Raw genomic sequence first — 23,133 nt, forward strand, 5'->3', positions numbered from 1 at the left:
TTTCTGCAACCTCTGTGTTTCAGTGTGTAATACCTACACGTGGTATTACAGGCCCACAATATGGTCATTTTTTTTAAAAGGTGTACTTTACCTTTTATAAAAAAATAAGTAATGTATATATTAGACTTCCTAATATAACATTTCTTTGTATTGGAATTTTAAAAACACATAGTGTCAATTAATTTATATTTACAAAAGAAAGGAAACATGATGTGCCATGAAATGAGAAACTTTGTTGTTAGTCGTTAATCCACCTCTGGTCCCCCCTCCCTTGACTGCTGAAATGTCAAAACAGGATCTCTGTCCATTTGGAAACATACCAGTGCAGGATGTCTCTCTGACTGGATCAGGAACTTTCCTTAAGAAACTAGGGATACTTTTATGCTCATAGTTTTTATAGAAATGTTTGTTATGTGATTACAATATTTGATTCACAAATGGAAACATCCAAAACAAAGGAAGGGGTAAGTTTCTGTATAAGTATAAGTAGTTAAAGTCTAGCTAAGAAGAGATTGATTCTGTATCCACTGAGTACTACACGGTACATGTCAAAATGGAATGATTGTGAGATTGCCATGGGAATACTTCTAAACTTGTACTGTTGTGGGATGATCTCTCCTTTATTTCTTTAATTACCTTCTATCTTGTTTTTATTCTGAATTGTATCTCTTTAAACGTTTGAAAGGTGAGTGGGCTATATTAGTTTGTGAGGAAAGGATTCTGTTTACATAGTAAGTTATAAATACCAAGCCAACTGTATTCAAACATTTCCACCTGAAATAGCAGTTTCCAACAATCTCTGGAGTTAAGTGTAGAATCTGTCCATGAAGAGCTCTTCGCACTAGCTTGAGATTTTAACAGTCTAGAGTCAGCATTTGGTAGAGTTTAGCTCCATTAGGGTATGATAAGTGTTTGAAGATGTGCAGTAACTCTGCTGGAAAGGAAATATTTTCAGAATGGGGTGTTCAAATTGGGTCCCTCCATTTCTCCTTTACTTTTGTTCTTAATCCTCACACCCTATTTGCTTAGTTTAATTGTCCCCCCCCCCCCCCGCCTCCTGATTTTTTTCCCTTTCTTTTCTGCTTCCTGTATATATAGTTGCAGTAGGCATTGGGAGAGAATATTCTCCCCAAACTCTCATTGGCTGACACAAGGGTTCATTTCCTGAAGTTCAGCAGGCAAGATGGGTAACAACAGCTTGGATAAAGCAGGGCCTAGACCTTGTTTTGCTTGTGAGGGAATACATTTGTGTGTGTGAAATGTTTAAACGACCAAATTTTAGGGTAGGCTAGCAGTCTAGTTAACAGCACATTGTGCCTCTAAACAGAGGACTGGAGCTCAAGTTCCTACCTTCTCAGGCTAGGAGCACTGGGGGGGGGGGCGAAGTGCCTTTCAGTGCTCTCCAATGATTTATTTTAGAAGAGGCTAAATATTAGTTTGATAAGCTCTAAAGAGAACTGCATGTAGCCTTCCTAAGTTGGCCACTGGGATGTGGGGTTATTGAAGATATTAGTGAGGAGAAAAAAGGACAGAGGGTAAGACCCCCAAAAGCCTGATAAATATATAAATCTAACTCCCTTAGTCCCTGGAAGGAATTTGTTATAGAACAAACTGCAAGTAACTGACATGGGCATCTTGTGAATGACTTAGTGAGTCACAAGGCACTGTTGCAATGGGCCCCCATGACTTGGAGCGAAGACTTGTTACAGGTTGCTTGTGTTTCCCTGGACCTGCCCAGCACAATCCTGCTAACATGACTTGTGCTACTCCAGGGCTGCCAGTGTCTTGCCTGGCCCCAAACGGGGGCACACATTGGCATCTCCTCAGGAGCCTGCCCCAGCGTTCCTAAAATGGAGGATAAAGAGACACCTCTCGTCTGACGTTCAGAGGGGGGTGGCTCCTGGAGTCTGCAGGTCCCGACGTGCGGGGTGTCCTTGTGGCCGTGCCCTGTCTCCCGGTGCGCACAATGGGCGGGGGGTGCAGGGCGCCGGCCGGCTAATGCGGAGAACGTGGGACCCCGCACGCGGAGCTCAGCGGCAACCTCTGCGGCCCACCCCCCTTGTGTCACCCAGTGGTGCCACCAGAGCCGGCTTTAGGAAGTGCGGGGCCCGATTCGAACAGTTTTGACGGGGCCCCGGCAGCGATGACTGAAAAAAAAAAAAAAAAAAACCACGTAAAAAAACATGTGGGGCTTGTACTCACCGGGCGGCACTCGTAGTCTTTGGCGGTTGTCCTTCACTTGCTCCGGGTCTTTGGTGGCACTGAAGGACCTGCTGCCGAAGACCCAGAGCGAGTGAAGGACCCGCCGCTGAAGTGCCGCCAAAGACCCGGAGCGCTGCCGGGTGAGTAAAAATTAAAAAGGAGCCTCTAGCCAGGGAAGGGATTCTCGGCCACTTGCCCCCACCCCGGCGGCCCTGCCACTGGGCCCTCTTAGGGCGCGGGGCCTGATTCAGGGGAATTGGTGGAATTGGCCTAAAGCCGGCCCTGGGTGCCACCCTCCCCTTCTTTCCCGTGGGTTCTTCTGGTCTAGCCGTGCATCCCCGCTGTCCCCCCGGAATGGTGCCGCCTGGCTCCGCCTGTGTTTTTGGGACAGTGGTGCAGTCCCACCTGCTGAGTTCCCACCAGTGGCAGTCGCCTCCCCGCCCCACCCCACCCCACCCCCATCCGAGGCAGCCGTGGTCTCGCCCCACTCCCCTCTCCGGGGCGGTGGTACGGCCCGCTTGGTTGTCAGGCTGGCTCCGGCAGGAAGCTGCGTGGGCGCTTCTGGGGTTGTTGCTCCTGTTGCCGGTGATGGGCCGTGAGCGCCGGTTGCCCCCTCGCCGCTACCTTCTACCGCAGTAAGATGGCTGCCGGGGAGAGCCGGCAGGAGGCTCCGGAGGCTGCAGCCGCGGGCCTGTGGCCCGGCTTCCGAGAGACAGCGCAGCGCTTCTGCGGGCTGGCCCTGGAGCGAGCGCGGAGCGTGAGTGCGGGGCGGCGGCAGCAGCGAGCTCCCCGGCCCGGGAGGCTGGGGCTCTGCCCCCGGTGGGGGTGTCCGGGGCAGGGGAAAGCCGGGGCTGCCCGTCTTGTGGGGCTGGGACCCCGGGGAATCCAGGGACGGTGCTGCTTTGCGGCCTGGTTCTCCTGGACCCTTCAATTGCGAAACTTCCCCAGGTTGCACTAAAAGCCGCCCAGGCAAGTCGGCCCTGGGGTTTCCGCTCTCAACAGACACTGGGGTGGGGGTGAGTTGTGACTAGCTGGAAATCTCTGAGGGTGGGAGGATTTTCGTAACACGAAAGCGGCTTCACTGCGATAAGCAACGTTACTCTGCGCTTCAGTGACCCACTCACCAGAGCCTGCGCTTTGTTACACGAAGCTAATCTGCTGCGAAACTGGTCATCTGATATCTTACATTTTGCTAGAAAAGTCAGGTGTCTGGGTTAGGCCCAATTCGGCAAGCTTGCAGGACCCGGGATCATGACAATGTTTAGGAAAAATCAAGATGAGACGGGCACAATAATGGAATGGAAATATAGTGAGGTTTGGTTGAGAGGAGGCATAGGACTTGTTAATTTCAAAGCATTTTTAATGTCTGTGAAATTAGGAAATACAGTCTCAAATATGGAAGGAAAAGATGCTTATATTGTCCTTTTAATAGTATCAAAGGAGGCTTAATGATGCTCTTTCCAAGTGCAGACCGAGCACCTTCGCTTGAAAGTCTCAAAGCTTAAGACTTTTCTGCTTAGTGAATAAAATATTATACACTAATAGTTGTATATGGAAAGGTGAGCTGCATTAAGCAGGTTGTTTTTTGTTTAGAAAATAATGTATACATATCTATTTACAAATAATGTAGACCACAGATTATGCAAATCACGATCCTTTATGTGGTAAATTACACTAACCATTACTTTTATTTTATAAAACATACTTATGCTCTGTTTTATTCAATCAGAGAAATTATTTGTATCTCTTTAGCTGTCACTTATAAATTGTCCACCAACTATATTGTAAACGTGTTTTATTTTAATGCTGACACTTAGTTGATATGTAAAAAGTATCTCAAGCAGGACCCTTTCCCTAAACATCACGTTCAGAAGGAAAACTTAAAAATCTGTGTCTGTTCTGGTTCAACACACCATATGTGTCTTCAGTTATATTATACACTGATTGCTAAATAAACAAAAGATTAAAAACCAAATAAAAGGCTTCTGACAACATTTGCTACTTCTCAGGGTTTTGAAAAAGTAAATATACGAAGTCTTATAGTCTCACAGTTGACTCAATAAACCATAAGTAATATCTGCATTTGTCAAAAATAACAGGTAATCTGTCCCTTTTTTTTAACCACTCAGACTTTGCTGCTTGTTTTTTTTTTTTTTTAATGTTTTATTTATTTATTTCTTTATTTATTTATTGAAGGTTGTGGCAGCGTTGCCTGAAGATATGAGACCTGGTCCTGATCTTTATGGTTTCCCATGGGAAATAGTGATTTGTGCTGCAGTTGTTGGAGTTTTTACAGTCTTACTGTTTCTGGGTAGAAGTTACCAATCTGTAAGTATCCAAAATGACGTACAGAGTTATGTAGATGGTTTGCATTTAAAAAAAAAAATGGTTAAAATTGTCATTTCATCAGTTTGAATTTTTTAAGTGAAATAGGTGTCACGCTGTCTGGAGTGGCTCACAACTGAGAGTGCCTATCTCAGGGCAGACACCCCAAACTGGTGGTCTGTTCTATAATTAGATTTCACTAAACCAGCAACAAATGTGAACTCTTGGATCACTCTACCTGTCTAACCATCTAGTACAGACAGTCCCCTAGACTCTCCAGTCTGTCTTACACCAAGACAAACTGAACTTGTGATAAAATATTATTTAAACCTAAAATCCCCCCACATCAAGTTTCTCCCAGTCCCAAGAGGCCAGTCACTCACCCCAAATCAATTGGTACTCCAGACCTTAAACCAAAGAAAACGCTGGCAGCCAATTCTGTAGTAAACTAATTATTGGTTTATTAGCTAAGAAAAAAGCATGAGAGTTATTGAGAGGTTAAAGCAGATAAAATATAATGAGTAAATCAGTTTGTCACTCCAAATGGTGTCAGTGATGTAATAAACTGCCAATTTCCCCAAAGTCCTTCAAGGCTACCCAGAATAACTCTGGGATTCTCCATCTTCTTGTTCAGTTATTCTGCCCTGTTAGAATCCAAACATTCCAGAGATGAAGGCTCTTTCCTTGAATCCATCTTTTATATCTCCTTTACTAGATAGCTGACAGTGTCTGGACCCATGGTGGTTCCCCCCACCCCCTTTCTTTCTTTGATGACAGATAGTGAGAAATGCACTTGAAGTCCTTGACTTGCTTTGAAATTAGCATATTCTATTAAAGTCCTTAAGTCCTTCATTAGCATTTCATAAGATTTCTTTGATGTGTATTTTAGTTACGGGGTTATACATACATGTAAATGTTTGCTGTTACATTATAACAGGAATAGATAAGCAAGAACAATAAATAATGACCCATTAATTTTCATGAAGTTTAAATATGAGAATACACATTTACACATTAATAATTGCTTTGATCTACACTAACATACAAGTGAATTGGCCTATGGCCCTGATCTGACCTGGTTTGCCAGTTTCACAATATGACCAGTTGACTTAAAACTCTACAGTTGATGATATTCTCTTTGAAACTGGAGGAAAATTGAATAGTAGCTTTCTTGTCAAGGTCCTTAGTGGTTGGCTGTTTGCTGAAAGAATGTTGCTTTTAATGTGAAATGCATATTCACCTTATAAAAGCAAATTAAATTAAACAGTGATAACATTTCCCCTTTCTACTTTCTCATTTTATGGGACAAATTTTCAAAGCCAGCTTCCAAAATAACATCTGCATGTTTTAGTTTCCCATTTATTCCTTAAGCATTATGGGAGTAAAAATACCCACAAATGTCTTGGTACTTCACTATATTTGGTTATAGCTATACCAGCTAGGATTGTGATATCTTGTCATATCTTGCAGGATAAGTAGGAGCAGGCCCAACTTGGATGGGAGACTGCCTAGAAAAGTTCAGGATGCTTAAGGAAGTGATATTGGTGATTTAGTATGTTGCAGTACTGAACCAATGTCTCAATATGTTGCTGGGGAGCACTGTTCTTTTAGAGGAACATAATATGGAGATTCTTGGCCACACAAACTTATTGAAAATCTAATGACACTTGTGCAAGCTTTGTCCTTTGTGCTGGTCAAATTCCGATCAGAGTAATAACATTCTAAATTATCCCTACAGTTCAAAATGGATTAAATTTTCTTAACTTGCTGACCTAAACTACTGTGTAGTGTCTGTTTGATTTTAAGTAGCTGCAGTATTGTGCATAAGAAGTAGCTGCATTTCAGTGGTAAATGTAGTGATTCCTGTGTTTGAAGATATGGTACAAAGTGTTAATAACTTCCATCATTTGAGCTGCAGCATCTTTTTTTTTTGTTTGAAAATAATTCTAATATCCCTTTGATCCTAAAATGAAATATCATCATTTGATGTTTGTGTGTTACATGTAGGTCTTTTTGTTTTGGCTCAGTGAAGCAGAAATTATATCTGAGAAAGCTCCTGTAGGTGTGCAAAATTACAACATTTTTAATTTTGGACATATTAGTCCATTCAGCATCCTGTCCTGTTTCAGTGATTGACACAATTATCTCCCTGGCCGCCTTAGAAACTTCCTGTGCAGGGTGTTGTGATGTAATAATGGATTGTTTGATTTCTTGTGTTTCCAAAGCGCACATGTCCAATGTCAGTAATCTTCACTGGCCTAGAGCAGTGATACTCAATAGGTGGCATGCGGGCCAAATGTGGCCCACCAAGGTTTCCTGTGTGGCCTGCTAGCTCACCTTAAAAAATGTTTATAATTAAATTCACAAACTGTGATGTGCTGCCTGTCATTTGCCTATGACTTTCTTAGTAACCAGCTCTGAGGGAAGCGCCACTGCCAGCAGCAGCGCAGAAGTAAGGGTGGCATGGTATGCTATTGCAAAGTCAACAGCAAAACCTGAGCTTTTAACCCAAACTGGACAGCGGATTTTTTTTTTTATGCCACCTCATTTAAACACATCAGTGACTGTACAGGAAAAAGCAACAGCTGCTTCTCTTAGAATAATGTTGGTACTAGCTAAAAAGAAGAAGCCTTTCCTGGATGCTGAGTTTGTGAAGAAGTGCACGTTGGAAATACTGGAGGACCTTTTTGCCAGAGATAAAAAAAGATGACATTGTGAACCATGTGAAACTAGTTATCCTGTCTGATTCCATGGCAGTGCGAAGTTTAGAGGTAATCTACAAGGATTGTTTGTCAGCTCTGCTATCTGGTTTAAAAAACACCAAATACATGACTCTTGCAGTGAACAAATCAAGTGATTTAAGTGATACTGCCCAGCTATTGCTGTCTGTTTAAAAATTTCACCATCATGAAATCTAAGGAAGAATTTTTGTGCTTAGTACCATTAGAAACATACACCACAGGAGAGATCACTTTTGAAAAGGTAAAAGGCTTTTTTGAAGAAAGAAAAAAAAATGGCTTAGATCTGCAGAAAGTAAATTTGCTTGTTACGGACTGAAGTCGTTCCATGTCAGGGAAAGAGAAAGGCTTTGCTTCACAGTTGGCAGTGGTACATCTTTCATTAAATACACTTCACTGCATCATTCACCAGTCTGTCCTGTGCGGTAAGGTATCTGGAGACTTGAAGGGGGGAAAAAAAAGAGTATTGTGATGAGATTGGTGAACTACATACGCTCAACTTCTAGCTTGCAACATTTTTTTAAAGCTCTTTTACAAGACATTTCAGCTGAATACAGTCCTGTTGCAGCACAGTGATGTTTGCTGGTTAAGTAGGGGTGTATATTAGAGAGATTTTGTGTGCTTCAAAAAGAAATAATAGAATTTCTTTCAAACCACAAGACCAGTAAGGCTTGTGAGTTCCTGGAATTTATGAATGATGTCCCCTCTATGTCACAGGTAGCTTTTCTGTGTGATATTACTGGTCACTTGAATTCCTTCCAGGGATATGTTTGAAAAAGTGTGTGCCTTTCAGAGGAGTCTTGAAATCTTTGACAGGAAAGATGTTGCAGTTCCCCACATTGTGTGTTGTTGCTACAGATGAAACTTCAATGAAAATGATGCAAGAATTCCTAAGCAGTCTGATCAAAAATTTTAAAATGCAATTTGAGAATTTTAAAATTCCAAAGGATTTGCTTTTGTTTGTGATCCGTTTATTGTCTCTGCCAATGGACTTTGCCCTTCTGAAGCAAAGAACATTCTTGATTCAATTAATGAAACTGCCTTTCAATTAGAAATTGTAAGGCTCCAGAGCTCAGATGTCTCGAAGGCAAAAGTCAGAGAAGTGGGACTTTGTGATTTGTGGACTCAATATGCTGACCCGTTTCAGAATAGTCAGAATCTATCCATCTATCTTTTAACAGTGTTCGGATCAGTGTACCTCTGCAAATCTGGTTTTTCTATCGTGAACGTTATAAAAGGCCAATACCGCAATCACCTGACAGATGAGCTTCTTCACCAATGCATACTCCTTGCCCTGACCTCCTACAAAACACTCTTCACAAATCACGGAGGGGTAGCTGTGTTAGTCTGGATCTGTAAAAAGCAACAAAGAGTCCTGTGGCACCTTATCGACTAACAGATGTATTGGAGCATAAGCTTTCGTGGGTGAATACCCAGTTCGTATTCACCCATGAAAGCTTATGCTCCAATACGTCTGTTTGTGTATAAGGTGCCACAGGACTCTGTCACTCTTCACAAAGCTTGCTAAAGATTGTAACAAACACAGGTAATTGTGCTGATTTATAATTGTTGTTAAAAGATAGAAACACTAATACTTATGTTGCAATCAAAGTCTTTATTGGCAGCTGAAGTGTTCATTTTTTTTTTTTTTTAATTTTATCAGCCTTCTGCGCAAATGGCCCGCCTCTTGTAATAAAATTCTGAAATTGGCCCACTCTAATTGAGTATCACTGGCCTAGGGTCTCTCATCTATCCTTGATCCTAGCTGTCCTACCTGGCTAACAGATTATCAACATAAGGATATTTCTTCTTAGAGTATGTGACAGTATAGTCCCACTGTAGGTGTCAATGAACCTCTTCCATTCAAGTCGCTCCCCCCCCCCCCCCCTTTTTTTTTTTTTTAACAATAGTGTGTGTTTACACTGTGCATGCGTCTTGTGCTCCTGTACAAGGGCATTAAGAGAGAGGATTGCAGTCACTCTGCGTTCCTTCTAATCTGTGACTGTCTAACCCACTAGGTTTCGCTGAACCTTCTCAAAATCTTCTACAAACCTTCAGAACTCTTGATATTTCAACATATGACCACTGTGATCTGTATTGACCCATCTGAACTGAGCATTGGCAGCTAGACCCACCTGTACAGATCTCCCAGTACATTGCCCCATCTAGCCACAAGCGATGCACCAAGAAAAGACCCAGCACTGGTCTCAGCACCTCTAGTACTCAAGTCCAAGGACTGAAAGAGGGCGCTCCAAACACGGAGTTGTGGATTCTGGGCAGAACTCAGTGTCATTCCACAAGCACAGACTCGTACATCTCGTAACCTGTCCAGACATATCATCTCAGAACCAGGGTCAGATACTCAACTCAGATCTGCAGTCATCGCACTTGATGCGTTCGTTGGATGGCTGAGCACTGCTGGCAGAAACTGCTGCCTATAGATTCGAGAAGTCCTCCTACAAAGTGGGAAACCTTCCATTAGGAATACTTGCTCCTCAAAATGGCAAAGATTTTTCATACGGATAGCCCAACTTGATCTAGACCCAGTAGTCAGGGAGCTTCAGTGTCAAGGCCTCTATCTGTTGCACCTGAAACATGCTAGACTAGCATTTATCTCTCTCTCTCAAGTCCATCTTGCAGCAATATTGGTGTGTCACGCTCTGGTACAGTCATTCTGGATCTCACATTTGACAATATCAAAATTTCCTCAAGGGCCTCCTTCATATTTACTCTCTGGTTAGACTGACTCCCACGTAGGCCCTCAACATTGTCCTCCTGAAATTCCTGGAGACTCATAAGAACATAGGTGTGATCCTATATGGCCATTCTTACGGTCCATGTAGCCCAGTATCCTGACTTCAAACAGTGACCAGTGCCAGATGCTTCAGAGGGAATGAACAGAACAGGGCAATTATTGAGTGATCCATCCTCTGTCATCCAGTCCCAGCTTCTGGCAGTCAAAGGTTTAGGGACACATAAAGCATGGGATTTTATCCCTGACCATCTTAGCTAATGATGAACTATCCTCTATGAACTTAGCTAATTTTTTTTTAAACCCAGTTATACTGTTGGCCTTCACTGCATCCCTGGCAATGAGTTCCACAGGTTGACTCCTTTAGAACCACTGTCAGATTGCTCAGTACATTTATTTACCATCAAAACTGTCTTTCTGGTTGCCATCACCTCAGCGTGGGGAGTCACTGAGCTCCAAGCCCTCATGGCCAGACCATCTTACTAGGGTTGCCACCTCCTGAGGTACAAAAATACAGGACATCTGAGATGATCCTTGGCCGATAAAACTGGACAGTTGGTAGCGTATACTCGAGCACTCTTCCAGATTTCCCAGGTCAGCTACCTGAGAAGGGGTGGGGGGGGGAAAGGCAATGATCCTGGGAAAATCTGGACAGGTGGCAACTCTACACTTTGCATATCCTTCCATATAGACAAGGTGGTACTGGCACACCCCAGTTCATCCCTTAGGCAGTTTCGCAATTCCACCTGAAGAATCAGTTACCTTGCCATTCTTTTTTCTGAAACCTCCCTCAACACCTGGAGAAAAAGCTACATGCTCTCCCTCCGAATGTCAAGGCATACTCAACCAGGGAACTGGCAGCATCTTCTGCCTGTCAGTCTCTGAGATCTGCAATATGGAGCAACCCGCTGACTTTTGTTAAACATGCAGTAGGCATGCCAGCTGGGTCAGATACCAAGTTCAGGAGCAGTACTTCAATCACTGTTTGACTGATACAACTGAAACGCCTCACTTCTGTTAGCTAGGGATAATATTGCTCGTGAGTCACCTACAGTGGGATCCACACTGATTAATACTCAAAAAAGAGAGAACATTACCTACCCTGTAGTAACTCTTGTTCTTCAAGATGAATGTAGCGTGGATCCCACAACCCACCTTTCACACCTACTTTTCAGATTCCTCAGCTATCACTGCTTTAAATGGCGAGGGAATTGGCGGGGGGGAGGAGGGAGTTGTGGCGGCCCCACCCTTTATGGACTCGTATGGGAGCGTGAGGAGGCACAGAACTTGTGCGCAGCCCCAACAGACACTGCTATTCAAACACCTTCAGTTTCATATATGTGAGATGGATGCACACCTATGGTGGGATCCACGCTGACTACAACATCACAGAGAACTACAGTTACTGTAGATTAAGTAAACATTGTAATGTTAAGTAAAGAACGCAGAGAAAATGAGGCTAAAAACTGAATAGTGTTATCCTTGCAAGCTGTGTAACGTAATAGACAAATTTCAGTGCTTGTTCTTTTTGTTTTAGGTTAGAAGCAGACTTTATATAGGTAAGTTAACTTTCCTTATTGTTTCTGTGGAGTATGTTTCTAGCTACACTGTTAGTTTTTAATTATTGTTATGATAGTTTTTAATAACTTGAATGTTACAAAATGAAGCTACTGTTCTTCGTAGGAAGGGAAAAACAGCTTGCCAGTAAAGTTGCTGAACTACTTAAAGAGAAATGCGAAGTTCTTGAAAAACTTAGTCTCCACAAGAAAGAGGTAACTCTTATTTTTATTCTCCTTCTCCTCGTCCAATGTATGTTTTTAGCATACTGAGCCGTTGTTGTTTTGAGCAACAGAAGCTTTATTTAAACGTAAATATTAAAAGCTTATATTTATGATCTTGAAATTCTTGGGTTTTTTTCACCCTTAGTTGAAATTCTTTTAAATGTGATACAGATTTTAATGCATTCTGCTCTTAAATCATAATACAGAATGCTGCATTGGAAATACACTCCTAGATGTCTTGCTTTTATGCACTACGTGCTAACCTTCCTAGGGCTAGATTTTTAAAGATACTTAGGCACCTGAAGATGCACGTAGACCCTTCTGAAAATCCCACTAACGCCCATTGGGAATTAACGTCTAGTGTGCCTAAATACTTTTTAAAAATCCATCCCTTAGTGTTTTAAACTTAATCATAAATTAATTTCATTTTTTAAAACAATTTTTGATCTTGCATACATTTTGATATCAAGTATCCCTTTCAGTATGAAGACTTAGAATCATCTCTAAAGGATGCCAGTCTTCTGAAAGAGTCATCAAATACATCACATATTGAGGTAAAAACAGACTAAAAGTGGTGTTTCAGGAAAAACTGAAGGTTTCAGAAGTGGTGGTTTTTTTTTTTTTTTTTTTTTTTTTTAATCTGTGGAATTGTTTTGCTGATCCAGGGTTTCTCAAACCAGCATCAAATGAGCCAGTGAATTAATTATGGAGTGGATCAGTTATGCAGGCAATTTAATTTTGGAGCAAATAATTATGCAGATAGCTTTCTCTGCCTGCTTCCCATAGGTCACATCCTGTAAAATAGTTATGCAAACCCCTCAAATGACTGATGCAGAATGAAATGTGTACGACAATGTTTTGGAAAAAATACATTGTATGATAAATATTGCAGCATAAATTTTCAAAATTGACTAATAGTTCTGATTCAAAAATGCACACTAATAACTTAAAATAGCATGCGTCTTGCATGTTGCTATAATCTAGAAATGAATCAATTTGTAGATCTCAAAAATCGAACTTATTTGATAGAGGATTCCATAAAAGCCTGGTCTCCCCATACTTCTCATGGGGCTGTTAAAATGTGTATATAACTAATAAATTGATAAATTTACTTAAATTCATTCTGTACTTGGAGTAAATGCTGTAAGGCTGGGAATAAGACTATTCATACGTAAGTGATTTAATCCCTACTTTAAACAAGGCTGCATTGAGATCTAACTTCTGAGGCCCTGTTGCCCCTCTGTAGATTATTAAAGTGTTCCATAAAAATACACTATACACACCAGTATTTAATTACTTTAGAACTGTAAAATTTCTATAGGTTAACTATCAAAATTACTTGTTTTAGGCAACCTGTGAAAAACTGAACAGGTCAAACACTGCACTCAAGGATGAAATAGAGAATTTAGAAAAAGAGCTGGAAGAAGAGAAGTCTAAGCGATCAGAACAAGATGACTTGGTAAGGTTCAGAAAAAACACTTCATATTCAGATAACTTGGTTTTAAAAATCTGAACATGTTATGTTTGTGTATAATCAGTTATTTCTCTGAGAAGACATTTACTGAAAAGCAGTTTTTTGTTTGTTTTTATTCCTTTTTTTAATTTGTTTTAAAAATCATTCAAGGGATAATCCCAGGTAGTTAAGGTTCAGGAACTAACATGCAAATATTTAGGGGCTAAAGATACAGCTGTACGTTGAATGTCCTAGATTGCAAGGGTAAGAAAAGACTTGTTTAACAATTAAGTGATATTATTATTATTATTTTACTTTCTTTGCAGTTTATTTAATGCTTCCAAATAAACTTTAGAATGTATGATGTGGAGAAAGTTCTCTGAATTTTAACTTTCTTTTTATTTAGAAAACAAAACATTCTGTGCTGACTGTGGGGAATCATTTTTGTAGAACCTCCAAAAATGCTGGTGGTTTTTTTTGTTTTTTGTTGTTTTTTTTGGCTCATTTATAAACAACTAATCTTGTTTTTTCCCCATTCTCCACCTTCCTCTACAATGTTGTGCTGTTTACCATTGATGATGCTTATTGTCAGCCAAAGTAACTTGCTTCCATCTTGGGGATATTCAGGAAGTGGGGGGCAGTCTTGTCTGGGTAGATAATGCTGAAACCAGCATTTTGTGGTTCCTATCAAGGGAGAAGTACTTCTTCTCAGAATAACTTCTCTAGCTATATAATTAGGGAAGCCCCCAGAACTGCTGTTTATCGGGCTGTATAAAAGCAACCATAGAGCCCTTATGAATTATGGTCTCTTCCTTGCCTGTGATGTTACTTTATGAACTAATTGACAAAGGGATTTGTAAGAGTGCTAAATTCAGTGAACACTTACACTTTTTAAAAAGCTGTAAAAGAATAATAGTTGGAGGCCCACTCAGCAGACATTTTAAATATCCCGCATATGGAAAATCCTTTCCTAAAATACTTTTAGGAAAATGGATTAATTAATGATTCTCCAATATCTCAGACAGTGGATGTAATATACATATTATAAGCATTGTAAAAAGAAACAGTATGTTACAAGAAAGGTAAAAAGAAGGTATTAGTATGTAATCATATGTCACTATCGTACAGTCAAAAAATCTTCCTTAAGGAAAATCTTTGAAAAGAAAACTGGTATTGTCAGGCCTGCACAAGACAATCCTTAAAATTTAAAAAGAGAGATTTTTACAGGAATACATTTTAGTAGCATTTACTGAACATTTATCTAATAAAATTAGTTTTGCTAAAAAGTTTCAACCAAACTTCTGGAAGAACTTGTATGAAAATAAATATTATGGCTTTGCAGATGGCGGAAATACAGAGAAGAATGGAGTCTTTAGAAAATGAAGCAAAATCTATCCAGTCACAAGTGGCAGAAGTAAGTCCAATATCTGAGGTTTTTGTTCAAATTAGGAAAATCAATTACTAAAATAAATTGTTTCATCACAAATAAATACTCCGAGGAATGACTTGACATGAGTATCAATACTCGTCTTCTAGGGCTCAGTCCTACTTTTTGGTATGTGGTAGCTGATTCATTTTACAAAAGAGTGTGGCAGTTACCATTAATTGAAAAGCACAATTACACTTTATTTTGTTAGTACACAATTATAAAACACACATTGCCAAGAAATTTATTGTAAACGGCAACAAGCTTTTGGATCTTCAAATATACTGTTGAAGCAGTTTGCTTTCTTCTATTTCATTTAGGCCAAGACCACATTAAAAGTATTTCACATTAATAAAGAGAGACTTGAGACCTCTGTCCAAGATGCAGTACAGGAAAATTGTCATCTTCAGGAAAGCGAGAAACAGGTAAGTTCTTCCTAGTTATGTAGTATTGTAGGTATGCATGGCACTTTCCACATAACTAAAGATACGATCCCTGCTCTGAGGAGTCCATCATCAAATTGAACATAACGAAATGATCCAGGAGATTGTGTGTGTGTGCGCTCTCTCTTCTCCCACGCCGCCCCCCCCCCCCACTCCAGGAATACTATGTTCTTATATATATTTTTAGAATGTCTTGTTATGTTGGAATAACTTATTTTAAATAATTTCCTTGGATCGATCTCTCTCCCAAAAGGCTATATGGAATGTGTATGAGCGAGAGAAGAAAACTTATTAAGTAATGTGTGAAATACTTGTTCCACCCATAAAGGGCAGCATGAAAAAAAGCAACACACTGATATTGAGAGAAGAATACAAAGGAGATGGGAAAAGTTTTTGCTGAGAAAAAAGAGGTTTTGGAAGAAATGAGAATAAAGATTTAGGCAAGTACATAGTTGAGGTACTCCACAGAAGTGGCCACCAGAAGCTTGAACTTGATACAGATGGCAGAGACAAAGACAGGGTTTAAATAGGAGAATAACTTAGCAGAGTGGCAGGTGAGGAAAGTACTGTTACTGTAGTAGCATTTGGGACAGAATGGAGGAGAGCAGTGTAAGAAGTGGGAAGGCCAGATAGGAGGGTGCTGGAGTAGTTAGGCAAGAGATAAACCAGGCAGTGAACAAGGAGTTTTAGTTGCTGTAAACCAGAAGAGGAATGGTTCATCAGCTTTATGGTGGGGGGGAAAAAAGAGAATAGAGTTCAGAATGACACAGAAGTTGCAGGCCTGGGTAGGATGTTGGAATGATCAACTAGAGCTGGTCAGAAATGTTCCAACAAAACATTTTTCTATCTGAAAATGCCAATTAGTCAAAACTGAAATGCTCTGCTGAAATATGTAGACTTTGACAGAAACCAGTTTGCCAGAAACTTACCTGGTTTCCTGCTCAGCTGCCCAGCTCCTTGGCAGCTTGCCTGGTGGGGAGCTTGAGAGCCAGGGCTTCTTGGCAGTCAGCCTGGTTAGCTGCTGGGGAACCTGGTCTTCCAGGACTTCCTGGCTTCACCACAACATGCCAGGTGGGCTTCTGCAGAGCTGGGATCCTCGGATTGCCGGGACCATTTTAAAAAATTCCGTTTTGGTTCGTTTGAAAATTGTTCCACCGAAAACTTTTCATATCAGATTTTCTCTTTTAATTCAGAACAGTATTTTTGGAAATGTGAAATTTTCCCGGGGAGGGAAATTCTGCTTCTCATAAAGCTCTGTTATCAACAGTGAGAGTGGAACTGTGGTGGTGGTAGAAGATGAGATTCATTTTTTGATATGTTAAGTTGTTGGCAAAACAGACAAACGTCGTATGCAAGAGTGAACAGAGTAGTAGTTGATTGAAAGTAATAATTGTAGAGAGGATAGTGGATCAGGTAACTTGGTTATAAGGAGAAGAGGAAACCATTGGAAGAAAGTTAAAGCAAATAAAGTATATGAGAATAAGTCCATTCCTTTGGTCTTTATTCCTAATTGCACCCTTTACAATACTTGAAATAATGTACTAAGGTCAGAGAAGCAGTGCCTAATTAAAAAAGTGAACAGAGCAGTGTCTCTTATCTTTGTGACGTGAATACCTTGTTGCTGTTTCAATTTTTTGAACCCAAGAGGACTTTGAATGAGGATGTTCTTTTGCTGCTTCTCCTCTGTAAAAAGGGACCTTTAAGCAAGACCATACTAAATGCTGAAAATCATGTAACTTTATATTTAATCATTTTACACACATCAAAAACTGTTTTCAGCAGTTTTCATACGGTCATAATTGACTCCTTTACAGTAATCGTTTTGGAATTCCTTCTAGGTAAAATAAACTTGAATGACACACTGAAGACCAGGACATCTAGTGTACTTAGAGATTTGTGTTGAAATTTTTAATGAATAGTGCATGCCTCAACTTCTTTCACTCTTGTATCATATTTAGTATACTCCCTGTTGGGGGAAAAAAGACCTTACTAATAGACCAATCAGAAAAGGAAATGAAAATTGTCTGCCTTGCTTGTTTTTTTTTTCCCTAATGAAAACATTGTAAGCAAATAATTTGGTTTTCTTTGGTATAACATACACGTCCCTTTTAGTTCTCTGTGTGTGTCTTTTTTTTTTTTTTTTTTAAAGATGGAATTTCATTTTCACTCAAAAGGTAACAAAAATGTGTGTTTTGTTCATGGAAATCGGTGTACTTTCTTCCTTGGACCTTTTACACAGATGGGTCATAATCCTCTGGCACATCATCTTCATAACTATAACAGATCTGCTACCCTCTGAATAGATTAATGATCTGCCAAAGACAGGATTAAACATCTTAGTTTGAACAGGACAAATGTTTATAAACATTTATTACACTATTTTTTTCTAATTAGAACGCTAGGAAAGCATACTGCTTTACCTCACTGCAGAATCCTTGTCCTTTCCGTCTGCTGTAATCCTTATGGTGTACAAGAATCTGCTTTGGTTCACTGTTTCTTTTGACTCGTATAGAAGGTATTTTTAAAGTTTAGTTGCTTATCGGTGAAGGGGATTTAGTAGTAACAGCTGTGTTGGAATAATGAAAACTTTCTCTTCATTTTTCACTTCTCTAGTTTGACTAGCATATGACTTATTACTTGAAAGGGCACATGCTGTGTCAGGTGACTTATCATTCACTTTATTTTATGACATAAATGGGCATGGCAGAATTAATTTTTTTTTTAATTTTGATGGACAATATCAATGGTTATTTTTAAGCATTTTTTTCTATTTTCCCACAGGTGTGATAATTTAAATGGGGGGAATCAGACAATATCTAATGAAAGCAGATGTTAAGATTAAAAAAGTTTAAAAGCTTTAACTGTTAAAATATAAATTGTCAACATCACGTGTCAAGATATACAAAGTAAATAACCTTAAATCAAACTCTGTTCTCAACCAACAGTTTTCTTTCTTTGGCTTTCTGTAAATTTCTGTTATCTATGGGAATATCTTCTTTGCTTTGTGTGTATAGTGAAATGGACATTTACTGATTCTGATAAAAATCGAATCCTTCCAAATTTACACACCACCTCTGTTTTATTATGTCTTTTGAATTGCTTATCTTTGGCAAGCTGAAATTTAGACTTGCTTGTATTCTTGCATGAGGGTTCCCCATTTAACTGCCAGCTACATAGAATCAAATGTTCTTTTGTCCGATTAAAATGGATTAGTCACTCCACTCTGTAAACCTGGTATGTTTAAAGATTCCAGCTGAGGATGAACAATAGGCAAATGAATCTTTTGAAAAATTCTGAGAAATAGTTTCTTGAGGTTTTTATATTGAATATGCTGTTCTTAAAGAACAAATTTGCTTCAGTTCTTATAATATATGCAGGTGTGGTTTAATTAGCTGACATTGCAATCCTAGTTTGTTAAAATAAATGTAAAGTCTATTCCTTGTTTTTTGTAGGACACTTCTGAAAATGAAATATTCCTGTAAAATTGTTAATGTAGTCCCAAAACCTTCACAACCTGGCTGCCCTTCTAATTAACAAAAGGCTAGTTACAGTATTTTTAGCATTCAGTGTCTGCTTACATAGAGTACTCATGACTTTGATTAGCAGCAACATGTCCCTTAAAATATATTTTCACCATATGGTATTAAGTGGAAAAAATAATTGTTAGGAAAAAATCTGTGGGTTACGTGGTAAATTAAATAGCTACCCCATTTATTTTATTCAATAGAGAACTTCCAAAATATAAATAAAAACATTAATGATACACTTCCCTCTCACAGTTCCCTTAGGCTGAAAAGGGAACAAGTGCTGTAGCTTAAGGAGAGAGTGTGGGAAATTAATGTCTTTTCTCTTCAACCTATTCCCAGGAATCTGGGTGATTATTAGCCAAAAATTCAATATTTTATTTTGATTGGCTTCTTTACATTCTGTATGTTTTATCTAAAATATTGATTGAAGTATTCAGCTAAACTTGTTTTTAGATATCCTAGTAACTAATTAGACAGCTGCACTAGCTGTCTAGTGTAATTAGTTAGAGAACAGTACAATAATATAAAATGTTTCACTGTTAAGCTCTTCAACATTACACTTTTGTTTAGTTCTCATGGACATGTGGTGGTGGGGTTTCAAGACACTCACGCCAGATATGCTGCCTATGAGTACAATGTACATATGGCTAATTATTGTTGAAATGTGAAAAACACTGGGTGATTACTCTTGATTTGCAACTTGTGATAGATTGTCTTATTGATCTGGTACACTTTTTTTTAGCTTTTACAAGAAGCTGAAGGATGGGGTGAACGATTTAGTGAACTTAATGAACAAACAAAAATGTTTGAATCATCTAAAGCAGATATGGAAGAAGCTCTGAAAAACAAGGAAAGTCAAGTCAAGGTAAACTGCTGTATTTAACATTGACTTTGTGTTTATAGGAGATGCTAAATATTAGGATGAGAACATGTTAAGCTGTCTCAGTTTGCTTCTTGCATTAACTTATTTTTAGTTTTTCTTATTCTCCTCCTCTTTCTCTATTTCCCCCCCCCCCCCCCCCCCCGGGGCAGCAAACAAAGCTGCTTAGGTTGAGGTTTGAATTCATTGAGTCCACTGTCCAAAGGCTACAGACTCCTAGAATCTAAAATTTGAAATAAATAGGAATACTTGCAGTCTAAAAGATTCTTCACTTTGCAGACACTTTATATGTATAAAAAATACAGAACTCTTCGGATATCCCAGTGAGCATCATTAAGAGCCTTTAGTGGTGCCCCCCTGTTGTCCTGCTTCTTGCCTGTGTTTTAATGGGTAAGTAGTGGAACATGTAGAATCCTAGATAGCTAGCAGGCTAATTTAATACATTAATGAGAAAGTAATAAAGTACAGCAAAAGGTTGAAAAATTTCACTGCCTATATTTCATTTTGGATTTTAATTTTATTTATTTTTGGTAATATCTAGTCATTGACAGAATGTTTATTGAAGATGAAAGACTGGAGCATAGCAATAGGAGAAGACAACACTGAAGATAACCATTGGGATGTTGATATAACAGAAAATGGTGAGCTTTTAGGTACAATCAGGACAACTTCTTATCTAAGCCCTCCTCCCTCTTCTCTTCTCCCTCCCCCCCCCCCATATATAGGTTAATTGGGAAAAGAAAATAACTAGACCTCACACAAAGCTTGTAATTATATTAATTTGTTAAAGGTAGAAGGTGGATTTCTTAACCCTGCATGCTAATATGGTTTGCAGATGTGCTCCTCCAGAATACTAAACGCATCCTGCATTGCCATTTTTTCCTCAGTCAGCTCAGTTGATGCTTAGTCAGCTGGGGAAGAAGTCAGCCTGTGTTAATGTCTCAGAAGAGAGTCAACTTTAATTTTTCTTTTCCACACGGAGTATGTCACATTGTATTTAGTGTGGTGGAAGCCAAAGCTAATTTTTATGAAAAATATATTCAGTAATTAGGAGTAGTAAGTGTACATTCCAGTCAAAACATATCACAGTGCTGTTTGTGATTTCACTGTTCTTCTTTCTGTTTATGCTCTTAATTAGATGATCAGCAAAAACGAACTATAAAGAAGTTGATCTATGCTGCTAAGGTATGTAGTAACACCTTATGATGTACTGATTTTAAAAGTTTGGAGGGAAGAGGTCAGAGAAAAAATGAAGAATAAAGAAAACTGCTATTTAAAGTATATGCCATGTTATGTCTAGTAATGGACATAAATAATTGTATCAATGTAAACAAAGTTTAGGGTATTTTTTTTTTCCTAAATTTTTTTTATCATACTTTAAAAATCTTAATTGACACTTTTTTTTTTTCTTTGCCAGGGTCTAGAATGAATGCAACCTGCCCTGTCCTCCTGAAATAGGGTATTAGCTGATTGCATTTCCAAGCATCAGTCAATTAATGTTACAGCCATAACATAACATTCTTACTTTAGTATTGTATTATCTGAGAAATGCAGTCAAGTAGCATTGAGTCTTTTTCCTGCAGTAATGTTCTCACACTTAATTTCCCTTTTATTTTGTTTTAATATAGTTAAATGCTTGTTTAAAAACCCTGGAAGCAGAAAGAAATCAAGTATATTTAAAACTGGCAGATGAAGATAAAGCTAAAGAAGAACTTAAACGTAATTACATTATTTTGTTTTAAAAGTAACTGATATTTTTAAATAAGAGAAGCTATTCATGTCCCTAAATAACTCTGGCTTATTCATTCAATTTTTGTGGAAAAAATATTAAGTTTACACTAACAGCTTTATTCAGTTAGATAAAAATCCATTACATTTGAATTGAAGTGACTTAACCAGTTCTAAAAATTTGGTCTTAAAAGGTTAAGTGGCTAAAACTACAGCAATAATATAGACTGCTAAGATGCCATTTTTAATTTGTTACCCCACTTCAACTGGAAATGCAACAGTTGTCACTCAAAATAAATATACTGAAAATCTATTTTCAATATTGCTATTGAAAATATGTCTAATGACTTTCATTATAAAATATTTAGATATAAACAATGGGATGTTTAATTGTGAAATAAATTTCTAATCAAGTAGTGATTAGTTAATTATATTTAGTTGAAAAACAACATTACTTTCTTCTAAAAAATACTCTTGCCTGGAAAGTACATAGTCTCCTCTTTTCCTTTGGACAAATTCTACAAAGACTTCGTTCTAAGGAAATATATTTTTAAAATAAAATTAGTGCAGTTTTATACAACTTGCATCTAATTAGCCAATGCCTGTAACCTAAATAACACTATCAGCAGAAAATTGGACTCCGTTTTAAATGCCTTATGCCTGGTGGACTTTTGGATGATTCTATCCTCTAATGCAGCAATTTTTCCCCTATAACTTTTAAGGATCTCCTATGCCGACCCATCAGATAGATGTCCTTCTAGACTGACTGTAGCCTTTTTCCCCATTCGGGCCTTTGAAATTCAGAGGCTTAAATATATTGAAAGGAAGCACGGTTTGCAACTGAATAAATAAGGAGATTGATATTTAAATTATCTCCTTGCTCCATGTTGTTAACTATCATGATGCTTCAGGGTTAACCCCAACTGGGATGAATGGTGCATTTCTACACTTCTGTGAACTATTGTTCATGCTGCTTGTCGTCTTGAGCACACTTAAACAAATAATAATAATAGAAAACCTGAAAGTTTAGACTATGGATTTCAAAATGGCATCCTCCAGAGAAAAGTACTGGCTTTCTGAGCCATTCCAACCACAGATGGGGAAACAGAGCTTAAGTAACTAAGCCAAAGTCATACCAAGTATGTGTTAAATCTGGAAGAAGTATTCAGAACTCCTGACTCCCTGTCCTGTACTAAGACCAGTAAGCAATACTACTTCTCAATTGTGCAGTCTGTGGAAATCGATCACAATGCAAAAAACCAAACAGTATTCTATGGACTGTAGGTAGGAAGATGTCTCCCTGTGTTACTTCCCAAATGTCAAACAGGCCTTCATTAATAAAACTTTAAGGTCCTTGACTTGCAGTGTTTATACTTTCTAAGATATTATGATTTTGTTTTAACTTCATAAACTATGCGCATTATTCAGCTTTCTCTAACTTTGACAGAACGCATTGAAAACCTCCAAAGTGAGCAAGTCTCCTTGCATTCTGAAAACGCACATTTTGAAAGTGAACTTCAAAAGCTTCAGCAAAAGCTTAAAGTAATGACCGAGCTATATCAAGAAAATGAAATGAAACTACACAGGTACTGATACCATTATGTTTTTACATTAAGCATTTAATGATTGATTAAGAGAAGATTGGGAAATCATTTGACTTTTCAGTTTAAACATAAACAAATTTGAGAACTTGTTGAAAGATAATTGTCATATTAACTGTAGTTTATATCAACCAGATTCCTTATAATTTGGCTGAAAGTACAGTATACATATGAAAACCTGAGCGTTTGTGGTAAACTGATATGTAGCTGAATAAACAAACAGATTTTTTTTACATGTTTTTTAGATATGGGTGTGATTATTATTAATTTTTGAAGT

At 38.6% G+C, this 23,133-nt stretch overlaps 1 protein-coding gene across 50 annotated transcripts in view; it reads left to right on the forward strand.

Annotated features, from left to right (window-relative positions):
* MIA2 (MIA SH3 domain ER export factor 2) overlaps window positions 1-23,133 on the forward strand; it is a 60,380-nt gene that overhangs the window by 18,978 nt on the left and 18,269 nt on the right. For 12 of the 50 annotated variants that reach the window (XR_010601083.1, XR_010601085.1, XR_010601092.1 and 9 more), the window contains 12 exons: window positions 4,399-4,530; window positions 11,555-11,576; window positions 11,701-11,789; window positions 12,281-12,352; window positions 13,147-13,257; window positions 14,594-14,665; window positions 14,998-15,102; window positions 19,390-19,512; window positions 20,069-20,168; window positions 20,666-20,712; window positions 21,156-21,246; window positions 22,703-22,841. Coding sequence is in view for 38 of the 50 variants with exons in the window: in XM_042858496.2 (XP_042714430.2) it covers window positions 4,399-4,530; window positions 11,555-11,576; window positions 11,701-11,789; window positions 12,281-12,352; window positions 13,147-13,257; window positions 14,594-14,665; window positions 14,998-15,102; window positions 19,390-19,512; window positions 20,069-20,168; window positions 20,666-20,712; window positions 21,156-21,246; window positions 22,703-22,841 (1,103 nt within the window). In the remaining 12 variants the exon portion in view is untranslated. Of the gene's footprint in view, window positions 1-307; window positions 465-2,568; window positions 2,960-4,398; window positions 4,531-11,554; window positions 11,577-11,700; window positions 11,790-12,280; window positions 12,353-13,146; window positions 13,258-14,593; window positions 14,666-14,997; window positions 15,103-19,389; window positions 19,513-20,068; window positions 20,181-20,665; window positions 20,713-21,155; window positions 21,247-22,702; window positions 22,842-23,133 lie in introns of those variants that run through there. The other 38 variants (XR_010601082.1, XR_010601084.1, XR_010601091.1 and 35 more) reach the window with 14 other exon arrangements.

The sequence above is a fragment of the Chrysemys picta genome, chromosome 4 (genome assembly GCF_011386835.1).
Source record: "Chrysemys picta bellii isolate R12L10 chromosome 4, ASM1138683v2, whole genome shotgun sequence".
NCBI lineage: Eukaryota > Metazoa > Chordata > Testudines > Emydidae > Chrysemys > Chrysemys picta.